Source organism: Scyliorhinus canicula, chromosome 1 (genome assembly GCF_902713615.1).
Source record: "Scyliorhinus canicula chromosome 1, sScyCan1.1, whole genome shotgun sequence".
Classification (NCBI taxonomy): domain Eukaryota; kingdom Metazoa; phylum Chordata; class Chondrichthyes; order Carcharhiniformes; family Scyliorhinidae; genus Scyliorhinus; species Scyliorhinus canicula.
This window is the reverse complement of record NC_052146.1, coordinates 217497069-217515065: the sequence shown is the minus strand read 5'-3', so window position 1 is coordinate 217515065 and position 17997 is coordinate 217497069. Positions and strand designations below refer to the sequence as shown.

Here is a 17997-nt window from a genome sequence, read left to right as displayed (position 1 = left end):
ACCAACATCATTATTTCGAGTCCCCAGAGGAGGCCTGGACCTTTGTACAAGAGGAAAAGTTGGACACGAACTAAAACCTGGGAGCACCGGCGGTCGTAGCCGCCGGGGGACTCTGGATTGTGCAAGTGGCCCTTTTCTTTTTCAGGCCAGGTCGGAACTGGGTAACAGTTTCGTGGAGTGTTTGGGGTGTTTTTTCTCGAACGGTTGACTTTTCTGAATATTTTGAAGGTTTCGAGTTGTTGGGTGTTTCTGTATATTTGTACTGTTGAAATCTCTATTGTGGGTCGTTGGCTTCTTATGGGGTGTTTTTTCCCGTTTCCAATTTCCCTTAGTTATTTACCCCTCTTACCCTTTTTCTTTGGGTGCTTGGGGGGGTTTTTTGTTCTTTTTTTTCTTTTCGGGTTATGGTTATCTGCGGTTATTTATACTGTTTGATGGAGGGTGATGGTTGGGCACACTGTTAGTTGATAGTTAGTTAATTATTTTGTTATTTAAGTATGTAGTTAAGTATTTATGTATTTAGTTGCCATTGGGTATTTGTATTTATATCGTTAAGTTGGGGAGACGGGACGGGGGGGAGCGGGTTGACTATGCGGGTCTTTCTCGGGGGTTTTAAGGGGATCTTTCACGGGCGCAGATGGGGTGAACCGGGAGGAGTCGGAATGTGGCAGGAGCAGCCGGGTCAGCGGAGACCAGCTGACTCTCGGGAGTACGATGTGGGGTACATCGCGGCTAGGAGGGGTCCTAGCCAGGGGGGGGGGGGAAGGGGGGGGGGGTCTGGGGGGGAACACCGGGTTGCTGCTAGAAAGACCAGGGACGAGAAGGGGAGAGCCGGGGGGGGGGGGGGGTGGGGGGGGGGGGGGGGCCATCGCTATGGGAAGCGGGTCAGAAAAGAAGGGATGACCCGGGGCGGGCAAGGGACAAGACATGGCTAATCGACAGGGAGTAGGGACGGGTCGCTCTGCGACCCGATTGATCACGTGGAACGTAAGGGGGCTGAATGGGCCGGTCAAAAGATCAAGGGTCTTCTCACACCTGAAGGGACTGAAGGCTGATGTAGCAATGCTGCAGGAGACTCATTTGAGGGTAGCAGATCAGGTCCGCCTGAGAAGGGGGTGGGTGGGACAGGTGTTCCACTCAGGCTTGGATATCAAGAACCGGGGGGTGGCGATTTTGGTGGGAAAGAGAGTGTCGTTTGTGGCGGCAGAGGTGGTGGCAGACAAGGAGGGCAGGTACGTGATGGTGAGGGGTAGGCTGCAGGGAGAGAGTGTGGTACTGGTAAATGTGTATGCCCCGAACTGGGACGACGCGGGTTTTATGAGGCGCCTGCTGGGCCTCATCCCGGGACTGGAGGCAGGGGGCCTGATCATGGGAGGGGACTTTAATACGGTGTTAGACCCTGGGCTGGATAGATCGAGTTCCAGGACGAATAGGAGGCCGGCAGCGGCAGAGGTGTTAAGGGGGTTCATGGAGCAGATGGGAGGGGTAGACCCATGGAGATTTGGTAGGCCTAGGGCGAGGGAGTATTCTTTTTTCTCCCACGTCCACAGAGTGTACTCTAGGATCGATTTTTTCGTATTGAACAGGGGGCTGATACCGAGAGTGCAGGACACGGAGTACTCGGCCATTGCGATATCGGACCATGCACCACATTGGGTGGACGTGGACATGGGGGAGGCGCGGGACCAACGCCCGTTGTGGCGCCTGGATGTAGGGCTGTTGGCGGACGAAGAGGTGTGCAGAAGGGTGAGAACGGGCATTGAGAACTATCTGGGTACGAATGACACAGGTGAGGTGCAGGTGGGGACGGTCTGGGAGGCCTTGAAAGCAGTGATTAGAGGAGAGCTGATCTCCATAAGGGCACACAGAGAGAGGAAGGAGAGGCAGGAAAGGGAGAGGCTGGTGGGGGAGCTCCTAGAAGTAGATAGGAAATATGCGGCGGCGCCAGAGGAGGGGCTATTAAGGGAGCGGCGTAGCTTGCAGGCCAGGTTCGACCTACTGACCACTAGGAAGGCGGAAATGCAGTGGAGAAGGGCGCAGGGTGCGGCGTATGAGTACGGGGAAAAGGCGAGCAGGATGCTGGCGCACCAGCTTCGTAAGCGAGATGCAGCCAGAGAGATTGGGGGAGTGAGAGAGAGGGGTGGGGATGTAGTGCAGAAGGGGCAAGAGGTGAATAGGGTCTTTAGGGACTTCTATAGGGAATTGTATAGGTCTGAACCGCCGAAGAGGAGAGGGGGAATGAAGAACTTTCTCGACAAATTGGGGTTCCCAAAGGTACAGGAGGAGCTGGTGGAAGGGTTGGGGGCGCCGATAGAGCTGCAGGAGCTAATTAAAGGGATAGGCCAGATGCAGGCGGGGAAGGCGCCGGGGCCGGATGGGTTCCCGGTGGAGTTTTACAGGAAATTTGTGGACTTGGTGGGTCCAGTGCTGGTGCGAGCCTTCAATGAGGCGCGCGAGGGGGGGGTTCTGCCTCCAACAATGTCGCAGGCCCTGATCTCCTTGATTTTGAAGCGGGACAAGGACCCGGTCCAGTGCGGGTCCTACAGGCCTATCTCCCTCTTAAATGTAGATGCCAAGCTGTTAGCAAAGGTCCTGGCAACCAGGATAGAGGACTGTGTGCCAGGGGTAGTCCATGAAGACCAGACGGGGTTCGTGAAGGGACGCCAACTTAACACAAATGTCCGGAGATTGTTAAATGTGATTATGATGCCAGCAGTGGAAGGGGAGGCGGAGATAGTGGTAGCGCTGGACGCGGAGAAGGCATTTGACAGGGTGGAGTGGGAATACTTGTGGGAGACGTTGGAAAGGTTTGGGTTTGGGGAGGGATTTATCAAGTGGGTAAAACTGCTCTATTCAGCTCCGATGGCAAGTGTGGTAACAAACGGGAGGAGGTCAGAATATTTTGGGCTCCATCGAGGTACTAGGCAGGGATGTCCCCTATCTCCCTTACTCTTTGCATTAGCGATTGAGCCGTTGGCGATGGCACTGAGGGGTTCAGGGGGGTGGAGAGGACTGACAAGGGGAGGGGAGGAACATCGGGTCTCGCTCTATGCGGATGATTTGTTGTTGTATGTGGCAGACCCGGAGGGGGGAATGCCGGAGGTAATGGGGATACTAGCGGAGTTCGGGGACTTTTCGGGATATAAATTAAATCTGGGGAAAAGTGAGGTCTTTGTAATACACCCGGGAGACCAAGGGGAGGGAATTGGGAGGCTCCCCTTCAAAAGAGCAGTTAAAAGTTTTAGGTATTTGGGGGTGCAGGTGGCAAAGAACTGGGGGACCCTACACAAGTTGAACTTTTCCAGACTGGTGGAGCAGATGGAGGAGGAGTTTAAGAGGTGGGACATGGTGCCGCTGTCGCTGGCAGGGAGGGTGCAGTCAGTTAAAATGACGGTCCTCCCGAGGTTCTTGTTTTTGTTCCAGTGTCTGCCCATCTTCCTCCCCAGGGCCTTTTTCAAGAAGGTAACGAGTAGTATCATGGGGTATGTGTGGGCACATGGCACCCCGAGAGTTAGAAGGGTCTTTTTGGAGCGGAGTAGGGATAGTGGAGGGCTGGCGTTACCCAACCTTTCAGGATATTACTGGGCGGCAAATACATCGATGGTACGAAAGTGGATGATGGAAGGGGAGGGGGCAGCCTGGAAGCGCATGGAGAGGGCGTCCTGCGGCAACATAAGCTTAGGGGCACTGGTAACGGCACCATGGCCGCTCCCTCCCACGAGGTATACCACGAGCCCGGTGGTGGCGGCCACCCTCAAGATCTGGGGGCAGTGGAGGCGACACAGGGGGGAAGTGGGAGGTCTGATAGGGGCACCACTAAGAGGGAACCACAGATTTGCGCCGGGAAACACAGGAGGGGGATTCCAGAGCTGGCAGAGGGCGGGTATTAGACAACTGAGGGACTTGTTTATAGAGGGGAGGTTTGCGAGCCTGGGAGAGCTGGAGGAGAAATTTGGGCTCCCCCCGGGGAACACGTTCAGGTACCTCCAAGTGAAGGCATTTGCCAGACGACAGGTAGCGGGGTTCCCCGCGCTCCCCGACAGGGGGGTGAGTGATAGGGTGCTATCAGGGGTCTGGGTCGGGGAGGGGAAGATCTCGGACATCTATAAGATTATGCAGGAGGTGGAGGAGGTACCAGTAGAGGAGCTGAAAGATAAGTGGGAGTTAGAGCTGGGGGAACAGATAGAGGACGGGACATGGGCAGACGCCCTGGAGAGGGTCAACTCGTCGTCGTCATGTGCGAGACTAAGTCTCATTCAATTTAAGGTACTGCATAGAGCCCACATGACGGGGACAAGGATGAGTCGGTTTTTCGGGGGTGAAGACAGGTGTATTAGATGTTCGGGAAGCCCTGCGAATCATGCACATATGTTTTGGGCATGTCCGGCACTGGAGGAGTTCTGGAAGGGGGTGGCAGGGACGGTGTCGAGAGTGGTGGGGTCCAGGGTCAAGCCAGGATGGGGACTTGCGATCTTCGGGGTTGGGGTGGAACCGGGGGTACAGGAGGCGAGGGAGGCTGGAATATTAGCCTTTGCGTCCTTGGTGGCTCGGAGGAGGATCCTGATTCAGTGGAGGGACGAAAGGCCTCCGAGTGTTAACACCTGGTTAAACGACATGGCAAACTTCATCCAACTGGAAAGGATCAAATTCGCCCTGAGAGGGTCGGTGCAGGGGTTTTCCAGGCGATGGCAACCCTTCCTAGACCTCTTGGATCAGAGATAGAAACTGAGGCCATGACAGCAGCAACCCGGGAGGGGAGGGGAGGGCGGGAGGGGGGGAGGGGGGGGGGGGGAGGGGGGACAACGACGAAGGAAGTACGGTAGCGGCGGTGGCACGGGCAAGGCCTGCCCGAGGACGCTGCTAGAAATGATAAGTTGGTCTGACTGTCGGTTCGCCGGCGGGGGGGGGGGGGGGGGGGGGGGGGGGGGGAACGCGCGGGTAGGGGGGGGGGGGGATTTTTTTTTTTTCTTTTTCTTGTTAAGTAGGGGGGTTTGACTTTGTTTTGTTATAATTGAAATGTAAATGTAGGGGGGGTTAAAATGTTTGTATTTTGAAAAATTCAATAAAAATTATTTAAAAAAAAAAGAAACATACAGCCAAGTTCTGCACACGTGTACGGCCTCAACCGGGACCTTGGATTCATGTTGCATTGCATTCACCCCCCACCATCTGGCCTGGGCTTGTGAAATCCTGCCAACTTTCCTGGCTTGAGACAATTCACACCTCTTTAACCTGGAGTTACCCCTATCTCTGGATCTGTAAAGACTTAATTACCTGCAAAGACTCTCATTCAAAGTATTGTCTTGCATTTTTGACTTTGTCGATATACATGTTTCTGGAACCTACCTCTTCATTCAATAATAATAATCACTATTGTCAGAAATAGGCTTCAATGAAGTTACTGTGAAAAGCCCCTAATCGCCACATTCCGGCACCTGTTCAGGGAGGCCGGTACGGGAATTGAACCCGCGCTGCTGGCCTTGTTCTGCATTCCAAGCCAGCTATTTAGCCCAGTGTGCAAAACCAGTCCTGAGCTTCCTCACCTGAGGAAGGAGCAGTGCTCCGAAAGCTAGTGATTTGAAACAAACCTGTTGGACTTTAACCTGGTGTTGTAAGACTTCTTACTGTGCTAACCCCTGTCCAACGCCGGCATCTCCACATCATGACCATTTTGAAATGTCACTGGCATCTGGCTAGGCCAGCATTTATTACCCATCCCTAATTACCCTTGAGAAGGTGTGGTGAGCTTTTTAAACTCCCATTCATATTTGCAATTGCTTGTTTGATCCCTTGCACCAAAGGAAAGCATACATTTGTTGGGTGAAATATTGAAACCCACAACTAATGCATCCAGTCACAATAATCTTAAATACTCCATGCTCAGTAATTGGTGTTTTATGCCAGTGTTTTTCAATCTTTATTTCCCAGGCCTCACTTTTGCCAACCTTCATGACACACGCCACGTACGCTTAACTTTTAATGCGGAAAGAGAGCCATCTTGGTCCTCACGATTTCACTTGAATCAGATTCAGAAGGACAGGGCAATGCACATCAGGTGCAGGCTTCAGCCAGTTCTTTTGTGCCATTTCATCTTTATGAAAACGGAAAATCCAACCTCGCACATATAGGTCGTTGTGAAGGGCAATAGCAACAAAATGGTTGTTACTTCACACTGGCTACCCCTGGGTGATGCTACCCCAGAATGCTGACAGCCTCACAGGCTTTTGCCATGTTTTTAATAAGTCAGAGGTCAGCTACAGCAGTGTAGTCTTTTAATTTGGAGTCAGCTGTAAGTTAAAAACAGACTCTGAGGTCTCAACCTCAAAATTAATTTTTGACTACAACTTTTCTTTCAAAATCTGAAATTTCTCCTCATTTGCCAGTACTTCTCTGCATATAACACATGGGCATCCTGATTTGCAATGGCACAATTGACAAAACCATACCAAGAAATCATCTTTATACCGCTTTGTTCCCAAGTTAATTTTCTTCTTTGTCGGCTGTTATCCAGATTCCCTGGAGCTCTCTACTGAGCTAACAGTAGCGCTGCTCTTCCCTGCCCCGACACTGCTGAGCAGCTCTTTCCAGCAGATTGAGATGAGAGACCCGTCCAATAAGTAAGCTGTCTATTTGAGTCTCTCGCTGTCTCTTTCTTACTTTTAAGAAAACTAGCCATCGTCACAGTCCTCTTGCCAGCAGCAGCTGGAAAATGGAAGCAACTCTGCAGCATGTACCTGCAGAGGCTGCTTGACGTCAGGTGTACATGCAGTGCACAATCAGGACTTCCCGTGGGAACGGCACGACCGATCGCTCTGCGACCCTCCCGAGACTCATCTGCGGGTCACGGCCCACACTTTGAAAAACCCCCTGCTTTATGCTATGTTTCTTATGTACAATTTGTTCACTAATACTCATTTATTAGGTATTTCTAGAAGACCCTTTTGAATTCTCAAAACATCCCAGGTGCTTTTTGAAGCAAAGTCACAATTGAAATGTAGGAAATGCAGCAGCCAATTTGTGCACAGCAAGATCCTACAACAGCAATGAAATAATGTCAGTCAATCTTGTTATTTTCAATGAGATAATTACGGAGGCGAATTTCCTTCTGTTTGAATAGTGCAATGGGATCTTTTATATATGTACCAGAGAGGCAAGTTGGGGGTCTTGGATGTGACTCTTATGAAAGAACTAGAATATACGAATATGATGATTTAGTACAGACTATTAGATGTATAGTAACACATCTTCTGAGAATTTTCTGGGCACCATAAGACAAACTCACAACCTACTACATTGCTACACTGACAGCGAGGTGAGAGATTCTGCAGATTCAAAAAACGCTTTTGGGACATTTTCAAGGGAATCATTATTCTATTAATTTCGATTACAATTAAGATACTTGAAATTACTTGATCTTTATCTTGATGTGCATCAACAATTAAACTTTTTTTGTGTTTAGGGAACGGTTATAATTATAGCAAATCATGGGGATAGAATCGACATACCTCCAGGTGCCGTACTTGAAAATAAGATTGTTTCGGGCAATCTGAGGATCCTGGATCACTAGAAGAAATATTTGTAACTCTAACCTGTTGAAAGTGCTTTATTTTATCATGTGATGGGCTGCACAGTAATGAGTGCTTCATACATAATTTTATGTGCATTAAGCTGCTTAAGAGTATGTGCTAAATTTGGGTGTAAGGCTTGCTTCTTCCATATAGCTGTTTTCAACATTGTTTACTGTGTTAAAATTGCACTTGCCAGCTTTTTGTGGAGATTTTAAAATGTTAAATACCCAATATTTAAATTAAGTTCCAAATTTGTTCTTCCAACAAGACCATAAATTCAACCGAGTTCTTAAAATAATTCAACCTTGTGATACATTGTGTTCAGCATTTAAATGGTTAAAGTTCTACGTTCCAAGCTCGTGCTTACTTTATACTTACACTGAGTCTTTGAACTGTAATAAAGTGCAATGCAAAAACTGGTCTTTGCTGTTCTGTTTGCGGTTTTGCTACTTGTTTATTTTCACACTGTCTGATTGTCTGACATGGTTGTTGTACCAGCCACTGAAGTAGGCTTTTCAGCCAGAGCATTACAGCAGTGTGCAGATAGTTTACTGGAAGAGTTTATTTTCTCAACACCTTCCCCATAACTGGTGAAAGCCACTGTTGGTTGTATGTGGAGTTAGGGCAGATAGCTGGTGTTGCATGACACTTTTATTCTGCCATTAATTTTATAAATTCAGTTAGGTGATGGTGAAAATTTTTAAATGGTCTTATTCTCTGGGTTGACCTGCTATATACTCACTTGTGCTGAATTGACAGACTTCCTACACAAAAGGCAGTCTTCAATTCTGCATTGCGACTTCTGTGCTAACTTTCCTGACTTTATGTAAACTGAAATTAGAGCCATCAAAGCTCTTTTGGATTGGTGCTTGTCATAAGCTGGAGCACATATCCATGGAGCACATATTCTAAACTGAATATAGCACGGAGACTGTGTGGTCCGAGCTGCTGCACCTCAAATGAGAAAGCAAAAGCTTATCCATACTAAGATGGATGTTGTGTGCTCCTTACTGACGTAAGAATTTGAATGGACTATAGTGGTAGAGATTAACACATGGGTTCTGATGCCTACACACAATCAGCCAGGGTCTGATTCCTATCTAGTGCTACGTGCAAGAAGGACTCGCATGGACGTTGGGGAAGGAGAGAATTGGGGTGTTCTCGCTGATTTTCTCCCTGATGTAGTCAACTACCAACTTTCACTACCCAAGACTTCACAGGCAGTGCTTAAGCTGATGCTATAGAAATTAGATATAGAACAGTACAGCACAGAACAGGCCCTTCGGCCCTCAATGTTGTGCCGAGCCATGATCACCCTACTCAAACCCACGTATCCACCCTATACCCGTAACCCAACAACCTCCCCCTTAACCTTACTTTTTTATTAGGACACTACGGGCAATTTAGCATGGCCAATCCACCTAACCCGCACATCTTTGGACTGTGGGAGGAAACCGGAGCACCCGGAAGAAACCCACGCACACAGGGGGAGGACGTGCAGACTCCACACAGACAGTGACCCAGCCGGGAATCGAACCTGGGACCCTGGAGCTGTGAAGCATTGATGCTAACCACCATGCTACCCTGCTGCCCTATCTGGAATGAGATTCCAAACACCGGCTTTTTTAACCTGCTCGAATGTCTCAACTGAAGACCCAGGATTACATGGGGGTCAGCAATATTGAAAATCCCTTAGATGTAGATGCTAGGATGGAAAAAGCTTTTGTCCAGCAGATACTAAGCTAAAGTCTGAGATCTGAGTTAGCTGTACTTGCACTGAGTGAGTAGGTTCAAAAATTGAGATTAAATATTGAAGAACATAAGAACTAGGAGCAGGAGTAGGCCATCTGGCCCCTCGAGCCTGCTCCGCCATTCAATTAGATCATGGCTGATCTTTTGTGGACTCAGCTCCACTTTCCGGCCCGAACACCATAACCCTTAATCCCTTTATTCTTCAAAAAACTATCTATCTTTACCTTAAAAACATGTAATGAAGGAGCCTCAACTGCTTCACTGGGCAAGGAATTCCATAGATTCACAACCCTTTGGGTGAAGAAGTTCCTCCTAAACTCAGTCCTAAATCTACTTCCCTTTATTTTGAGGCTATGCCCCCTAGTTCTGCTGTCACCCGCCAGTGGAAACAACCTGCCCGCATCTATCCTATCTATTCCCTTCATAATTTTAAATGTTTCTATAAGATCCCCCCTCATCCTTCTAAATTCCAACGATTACAGTCCCAGTCTACTCAACCTCTCCTCATAATCCAACCCCTTCAGCTCTGGGATTAACCTAGTGAATCTCCTCTGCACACCCTCCAGCGCCAGTACCAGAAGAGCCCTATCATTTTAAAATTCTAATACAATTCTGATGATAAATTATATTTAGGAACATTAAGCCCCTCTAACCTGTTTCACCATTCAATGAGATCATGGCTGATCTGTGCCCTAACTCCAAACACCTGTCTTTGGCCCATATCTCTTAAATTATTGTTACGCAAAGGTATTATCTATTTCAGATTTAAAATTAACAACTGATCTGGCATCAATTGCTGTTTGTGGGAGAGAGTTCCAAACCTCTACCACCCTTTGAGTGAAGATGTGTTTCCTAACATCTCTCCTGAATGGTCTAGCCCTAATTTTTAGACTATGGCCCCTAGTTCTAGAATCACCAACCAGTGGAAACAGTTTCTTTATCTACCTTGTTTATCTTGAAGACTTTGATCACATCATCCTTTAACCTTCTAAGTTCTAGAGAAACATGCCTAATTTGTATAATCTCTCCTCAATTTAATTTACCCCCTCTAGACCAGGTATCATTCTTTAAACCTATATTGCACGCCCTCCAAGACTAAAATATTCTTCCTAAAGTGTGGTCCAGATTTGCTCTCAGTACTCCCAAGTGGGGTCTCACTAGGGTTTTGTAAAGCTGCAGCATAACTTCTGTGTCCTTGTATTCCAGTCCGCTAGATATAAAGGCCAGCATTCCATTAGCCACCTTGATTACTTTCTGCATTTGTTCATGGCATTTTAAATGAAATGAAATTCACTTGTCACGAGTAGGCTTCAATGAAGTTAGTGAATAACCCCTAGTCGCCACATTCTGGCGCCTGTTCGGGGAGGCTGGTACGGGAATTGAACCGTGCTGCTGGCCTGCTTTAAAAGCCAGTGATTTAGCCCAGTGTGCTAAACCAGCCCCTTGTATCCCCAGGTCTCTTTGGACATTCCCTGAATTTGGCTTTATGCCATTTAGAAAGTAATGATTTTTTTTGGTCAAACTGGATAATCTCACACATATTGCAATCCTCCACTTTACATCTTTATAGATAGGAATGTTACATATTTGCAAATGGAAAGGCTAAAGGAGACTATTCACGTGGTGCATGCTGCTGGACTATTAATCCAGATGTCTGATTGTCACCATGAATCGACGAGGGGAGAAACCTACTTGACCTCATTCTCACTACTCTACTTCACAGATGCATCTGGCAATGGCAGTATTGCGTGGAGTGACCACAACAAATCCTGTGGAAGACAATACCAGGAGCAGCAGTAGGGATACCAAAAAATGAGATGCTAACCTGGTGAAGCTACAAAACTGCACCACATGCATACTAGACAGCAGAGGCAGCTAAGCAATACCCACAAAAAAAGCAGGATATATCTAATCTGGTCAATTACTGCCCAATTAGTATCTCAATCATCAGCAGTGGTGTAAGGTGTCATTGATGATGCTTATCGAGCAGCACTTTCACAGCAATTACCTGCTTACTGATGCTCCATTTGGGTTACATCAGAGCCACTCGGCTCCATTCCTTTTTTTGCAGCTCTTAGTCCAAACATCAAAGAGCTGAACTCTAGGTGAGATATGAGTAACTGCCCTTGATTTCAAGTTAGCATTTGATCGAGTCGGGTATCAAGGAACCCTAGCAAAACTGATTGGGTGCGTACATGTAGAAAAGACTTGCATTGACTTCCGGTGACTGCATGTAGGTGGAAGTCGCATATTGGGTAGCTCCTGCTTGAGGCTCGGTTTTTTTGAATTTAACAGCCGGTCCCAGAGGCAACTTTTGGATGAGCACGTGCAGGAAGAAGGGGTTGTTGGTGAACCAGAAGAAAGCTGTCAGGAAGAAGGGGGCAAGCAAAGGTTTGCCATCGAGCAAACGGGTCAGCCCGGCAGCAGGAAAGATGTTGCTTGGTGGGGCCTCGTCCGTCACAGTAGAGAAGATGACCGAGGTGATGGCCGGGGAATTTGAAAAACTGTTTGCCAAACACGTGGAGGTGATGAGGAAGGAAATTATGGCAGCAATAAAGGTATTGGTGGAGGAGACGATTGCTCCGGTGAAGGCGGTGGGGTCGAACACATCGGCTGAGGTGCGGCAGCAAGCAAAGAAGTGGAAGAGGCTTTGTCGCAGCATATTGACCAGTTCACCTCGATGGGTGAGGAACCACGGAGGGTGGTGGAGGACCTGGGGAATATATTGGTGTGGGCTGCCCGAAGGGGTGGCGGGCCCGAGGCCAAGTTGTTTGCGGAATTTCTGGGAGAGGGGCGGATCCTGGTATAAACTGGATAGGGCTCATTGGTCATTGAGGCCTAAACCGAAGACAATGAACGACCAAGAGCGATAATAATATGTTTTCACAGTTGCCACGTAAAGGAGGAGGTCTTGAGTTGGGTGGAACAGAAAAGGGAGGTGCCATGGGCAGGAGCTGGTATACATATATACCAGGACTTAACCGTGGAGCTGGCAAGAAGGCAGGTGGCACTGTACAGCAGTGGTGTGAAGTTCGGCGTGGTATATTCAGCGCGGTTGAGGGCGACCTACAACTCATGATTTTACTTTGAGATGGTAGAGGCAGTGGAGGCTTTTGTGAAGGCTGAAATATTGGGGCAGAAATGAGAAATGGGACCAAGGTCTGGTCTTGGACTGAGGGGTAGGGTGATGGAAGGTTGTATATGGTTTTCTTTCTCGATTTTTATTAGTGGTTTAAGGATATTAAGTTGCCTGTTTAAGAAGGGTAGGAGTTGGGATTTTGGCGATGGAGTTGTGTGTTTGCACTGGATTTGTTTAGCTGTTCATCTGATGGGTATTTTCTTTCAGGGATCGGGCATAGGGGACGGTATTGGGAGGAGAGGGGCGTGGGCAGGGGCCTTCACACTGGCAAATGTAAGGTGGCTAGTGAAATAGTGTGGTGGGGAGAGGGTGAGGTTTCAGATGGAGAAGGTGGTAACGGTTGATATGTGATTGTAGCAGGGGCATTGGAGCGGAGGTTGATGTGTGTATGGCCCCAGCTGCGATGGTGCAGCGTTTGCAAAGAGGGTCTGGGGGCCATCCCGGACTTGGAAACACGCAAGCTAATAGTAGGAGGGGATTGGAATGTGGTGCAAAAGCCAGGGATGGACAGGTAGCGATTTTGGACCATGCCCCGCACTGGTGGTCCTCGAGAGGGGTGTAGCCCAGAGGGCGGGGCGGAGAGTTGCTGCAGGGTTGTTAGGGGACCGAAGTTTTGTGATAAGATTGGGAAGGTGAGGAGAATGTAGGATTTAAGTATATAGGGGAAGTGTAGGCAGTGGTGTGGGAGGCCCTGAAGGCGGTAATGAGGGGGAGATGATATCGTTTAAGGCCAAGTTGGATAAAGAGGAGTGGGAGGAGCGTCAAAGGTTGGCAGAGGAGATGTTGGAGGTGGACAGGAGGTATGCAGGAGACGCAGATCCGACCCTTCTGGACAAGAGGAAGGAGCTTCAGGCTAGGTTTAACCGGTTGTCTACAGGAAAGGCGGTGCGCCAACTGAGGCAAGTGAGGGGAGCTGTTTATGAATACGGGGCGCTTGCTGGCGGGCCAGCTCCAGAGGGAGGTCGTGGCAAGGGAGATAGCCTAGGTGCAGGATAGGACGGGGAAACTGGTGGTGGCTCCAAAGCAGATCAATAACATTTTTGAGGGCGAAAGAGGCCGGTGTGCTGGCCTTTGCGTCCCTAGTAGCCCGGCGGAGGACCTTGCTACAATGGAAGGATGCGAGGCTCCCAAGCGTGGGAAACCTGGATCAATGACATGGCGGGTTTTATTAAGCTAGAGAAGGTCAAATTCGCCCTGAGAGGATCGGTACAAGGGTTCTTTAGGCGGTGGCAACCTTTCCTCGACTTTCTGGCTCAACGATAGGGTACTGGGACAGTAGCAGCAGCAACCCGGGGGGGGAAAGGGGGGACGTTGATTATGTTTGCTTATTCAATTTTAATTTATTTTTAAGTTCTCTTGTTTACTGGGTTTTGGGGGGGGGGGGGGGTGTGATACATGCGTTGATACGGTCTTGGGGGTGTTACAGTTATTATGGTGTTTTATTGTTGCTTTTCATTGTTTGTTATATTTTCTGTAAAAAATTTGAATAAAAATTATTTAAAAAAAACATTTTTGAGGAGTTTTACAAAAAGCTGTATAGGTCGGAGCCATCAAGAGAGGGAGTTCCTGGACGGATTAGAGTACCCGAGGTTGGGGGAGGTGGATAGGGCCGGGTTGGGGGGCCGGTGGGGGAACAGGAGGTAAAGGAAGCAATTGGGAAGGTGGCAGGGCTGGATGGGTTCCCAGTGGAGTATTATAAGAAGTTCAAAGGCAAGTTGGTGCCACTGATGGTGGGGATGTTTGAGGAGGCGAGAGGGAGGGAGGGGGCAGGTGGGTGGAGGGGGGGGGGGGGGGGGGGTACTACCACAAACTTTGTGACAGACTTTGATCTCCCTGTTGTTACAGAAGAACAAGGATCTGATGGAGTGTGTATCTTTTAGGCCCATATCTTTATTGAATGTGGATGCCAAGATATTGGTGAAGGTGCTGACGGCTAGGCTAGGGGGTGCCTCCCAAAGGTAAAAGAAAAGACTTATATTTATATAGTGCTTTTAATAACCATGTACATCTCAAAGCACTTTATAAGTGTCTCTAACAACAAATAGTATAGCCATCTCCCCCTAATGTTCAACAACATGCCTCCTATTTCAGGTACACGGCTGTTGGCAATCATGGTTATGCTGTTCTAAGTACTGCAAGCGTAGCGGAATCTCCCACAAACACCATCCTTAAGAGTCAGCATTGACCAGAAACTGAACTGGACCAGTCATATAAATACTGTGACTACAAAAGAAATTGGGAACTGCATCAAGTAACTCATTTCCTAACCCTCCAAAGACTGTCCAGCATCTACAAGTCAGGAGTGTTATTAGATACTCTACAACTGCCTGGGTGAATAAAGCATTAGCAACTCTCGGAATTCAAGACCATCCAAGACAAAGCAACTCCACTTGATCAGCATCTCATCCACCACCTTAAACATTCACTCCCTCCACCATTGTACCATCTACATGATGCACCACAGCAAGATTCCTTTAACAGCATCTTCCAAACCCCTAACCTCTACCACCTAGAAGGACAAGGGAATCAGACACATGGGAACACCATCCCTGCAAGTTCCCCTCCAAGACACACACCATCCTGACTTAGCATTGTATCCCCAATCCTTCCTTGTCGCTGGGTCAAACACCTGAAATTCCCTTCCCAACAGCACAGAGTATACTTACACCACTGGGACTGCAGTGGTTCAAGGCAGCAGCTCAACTACCACTGTCTCAAAGGGCAATTAGGGATGGGTAATAAAAGCTGGCCTTGCCAGTTACGTCGATAATGGATAAAGACGGCAGCATGGTGGTTAGTGGTTAGTACTGCTGCATCATGGCACCGAGGTCCCAGGTTCGATCCCGGCCCTGGGTCACTGTCCTTGTGAAGTTTGCACATTCTCCCATGTTTGTGTGGATTCCGCCCCCACTACCCAAAATATGGGCAGGTTAGGTGGATTGGCTACTCTAAATTGTCCCTTAATGTTGGGTACTCTAAATTCATATTTTAAAAAATGATGGATAAAGAAATATATAATTAGCAAGGAAATAGGAGCAAGAGGTTATTCGCGCCTGTTGTGCTATTCGTTAAGACAATGAATAGCTTATCTTCCCCATTCCTACACTATCCTCATCTTCCTCTGCTTCCACTCTAATCCCCGCTGCCCTTGCTCACTGGTTCCACTCCTTTTATTTCCATTACTGTTTACACGGTCACTGTCGTGCAGTGTTCAGAAAGTTTGAAAAATGCATCCACCAAGTATCTGGTTCCCATTTATTATCAGGACTGTTGGACCCATTCGATTTCCAGGGAAGGATATATATATATATATATATATATACACTTGTAAATGTTTTGCAGTAATATGCTGCCCAGCTTCCACACATCAATCACTATAAATGGTTTAAGGTTAAAGTTGCTGGATTTTGGATTTTGCCAGAAACTTTTCACTTTGGAAAAAACATAGGAACAGCTTACAAACAGTAGAAAAACCTTTGTACTTCATGTCTCCCATCATTTATGGCAAAACAAATGTGATCCAGAACAGGAAAGGAACAGCATAATCAGGCAAAAATACACCATTGTTGGATTATGTCCAGTCTGCCAAGCATAGCCAACTACTGCCACTGGTGGGGCTCTCAGCCCAGATTGTAAAGATTCAAAGGTTGATGAAACTTGATCTATGGCCTGACTGGCAAACGATAAAGGAGACCTGTGCCCTTTGCAACTATGCGTTTGCTTCTCATTCTTGTCTTTACCCCCTCTCAGGTTTCCCATTCTTGTCTTTACCCCTTCTCAGGTTTCCCATTCTTGTCTTTACCCCTTCTCAGGTTTCCCATTCTTGTCTTTACCCCCTCTCCGGTTTCTCATTCTTGTCTTTACCCCCTCTCCGGTTTCTCATTCTTGTCTTTACCCCCTCTCTGGTTTCTTATTCTTGTCTTTACCCCCTCTCAGGTTTCTTATTCTTGTCTTTACCCCCTCTCCGGTTTCTCATTCTTGTCTTTACCCCCTCTCCGGTTTCTCATTCTTGCCTTTATCCCCTCTCAGGTTTCCACTCCTTTATAATGTCTTACTACAGTTGCCGTTCTCTAGTTTTGGTTTTCGCTGTCTTTCCCATTCAGCAAACTGAGAGGAGGGAGTACGGCCTAAGTAAGACACACCTCTTCCTGAGCCAGGGACCACTTGTAAGGTACAGATGTACAGTAAAGAGGCTGTGTAGTGAGTGAAATTGTAATAAAAGTTTGTAGTAACACCAACTGCAAACTGGCAGCAATGAAATTCTTTGTATAATTGAAAATTCAATTTTTGGAGTGATATGAAATCTTCCAGAAGATATATAATGTAATAATTACTCACTGGTCACCTGACATTGTGATATGATGGAGGGAGTGATCTGGGACATAAAATTAAGGTGATGTCATTATTACTCCATCACCTCCCAAAACGACAGTTGAGGCTGTGTGTCAATTGAGAATTTCAAAACCGAGAGATTTTAAAGATGTGTTTGATGGCCAGCACAGACACGATGGCCTATTTCTGGGCTGTAAAACATTGATTCTAAAACTCTGTACAAATCAACCCTGAGCTAATGTGAGAATATGCTCAAGGGGCAGAACTGCCTCCTCCTGTTTTTATATTATTTCTGGACACAAAATTCTTGAACTGTGCAGCCAAGCTAATGACTATACTCTAATTATTGCTCTTGGCACCAATCAGATCGCAAGTACTTTTCCAAGCCAGGGAGGGGAAAAAAAGTTGAATTTCTGGGAAAACAACTGCTGTAATGAGTTTGAAAGAAGGGCACTTTTACCCTGTATGACAGCAGAGCAAAGAATTCAATGAACCTAGAATTGCAATATAAGTAGAAAAATAAAAGAGCTGAACTCAAGTGCCTTCATTTGTGCATCATTCTGCAGAGAAGCTAACTACGAGGGAGTTTCTGTTGCAATTTTCTGCAGTTACCTATTTAGTGTTATGTATCTCCAGAATAACAAAAGGCTGAACACTGTGTCTTTTAACCTTAAGTGGCATCCTTTCTCTCTGCCCCAACATTACAAGTAGTGTTTGCAAGATGTTAATAACACCATCACACACAGCTGCAGACATTCCATCATAGCAACGGTTTACAAACTTTATTTTTTTGAACCTCCTCCAAACATCCACAGCTGGACGCAGAGACCCATGTCTTTCAAAGGTTAAACAAATGATAGTCTGGCTGGCATTACAAGTCGTCCAAACAGCTGAAGCCTTTCTTCACTCTTCACGAATTGACATGCAAAGATGGTGTGATTCTGTGGGGATCATGGGTGGCTGTCCTGCCTCAGGCCTAGGGGCCCCTCCTTCAAGATTACAGGGTCCACCCAGAGCAGACAAAGAATGATGTTAGCACGCAGTTATGTCTTGTGGCCAGACATAGCCGAAGTCATTGAAGAACTAGTACGATAATGCCACCCTTGCCAAATGCAGCAATCGTTGCCTCCTTCACCGCTGGAAATGGCCAGGTTGCCCGTGGACCATGTTGATTACACAGGCCCATTTGCGGGCAAGATGTTTTTG

General features: G+C 47.5%; 1 protein-coding gene across 1 annotated transcript in view; it reads left to right on the top strand.

Annotated features, from left to right (window-relative positions):
• ugp2b (UDP-glucose pyrophosphorylase 2b) overlaps nucleotides 1-7984 on the top strand; it is a 63064-nt gene extending 55080 nt beyond the window's left edge. The window contains exon 9 of the mRNA XM_038807754.1: nucleotides 7460-7984. Coding sequence (XP_038663682.1) covers nucleotides 7460-7567 — 108 coding nt within the window. The 3' untranslated portion in view covers nucleotides 7568-7984. The remainder of the gene's footprint in view (nucleotides 1-7459) is intronic.
• Nucleotides 7985-17997: the final 10013 nt, after the last annotated feature.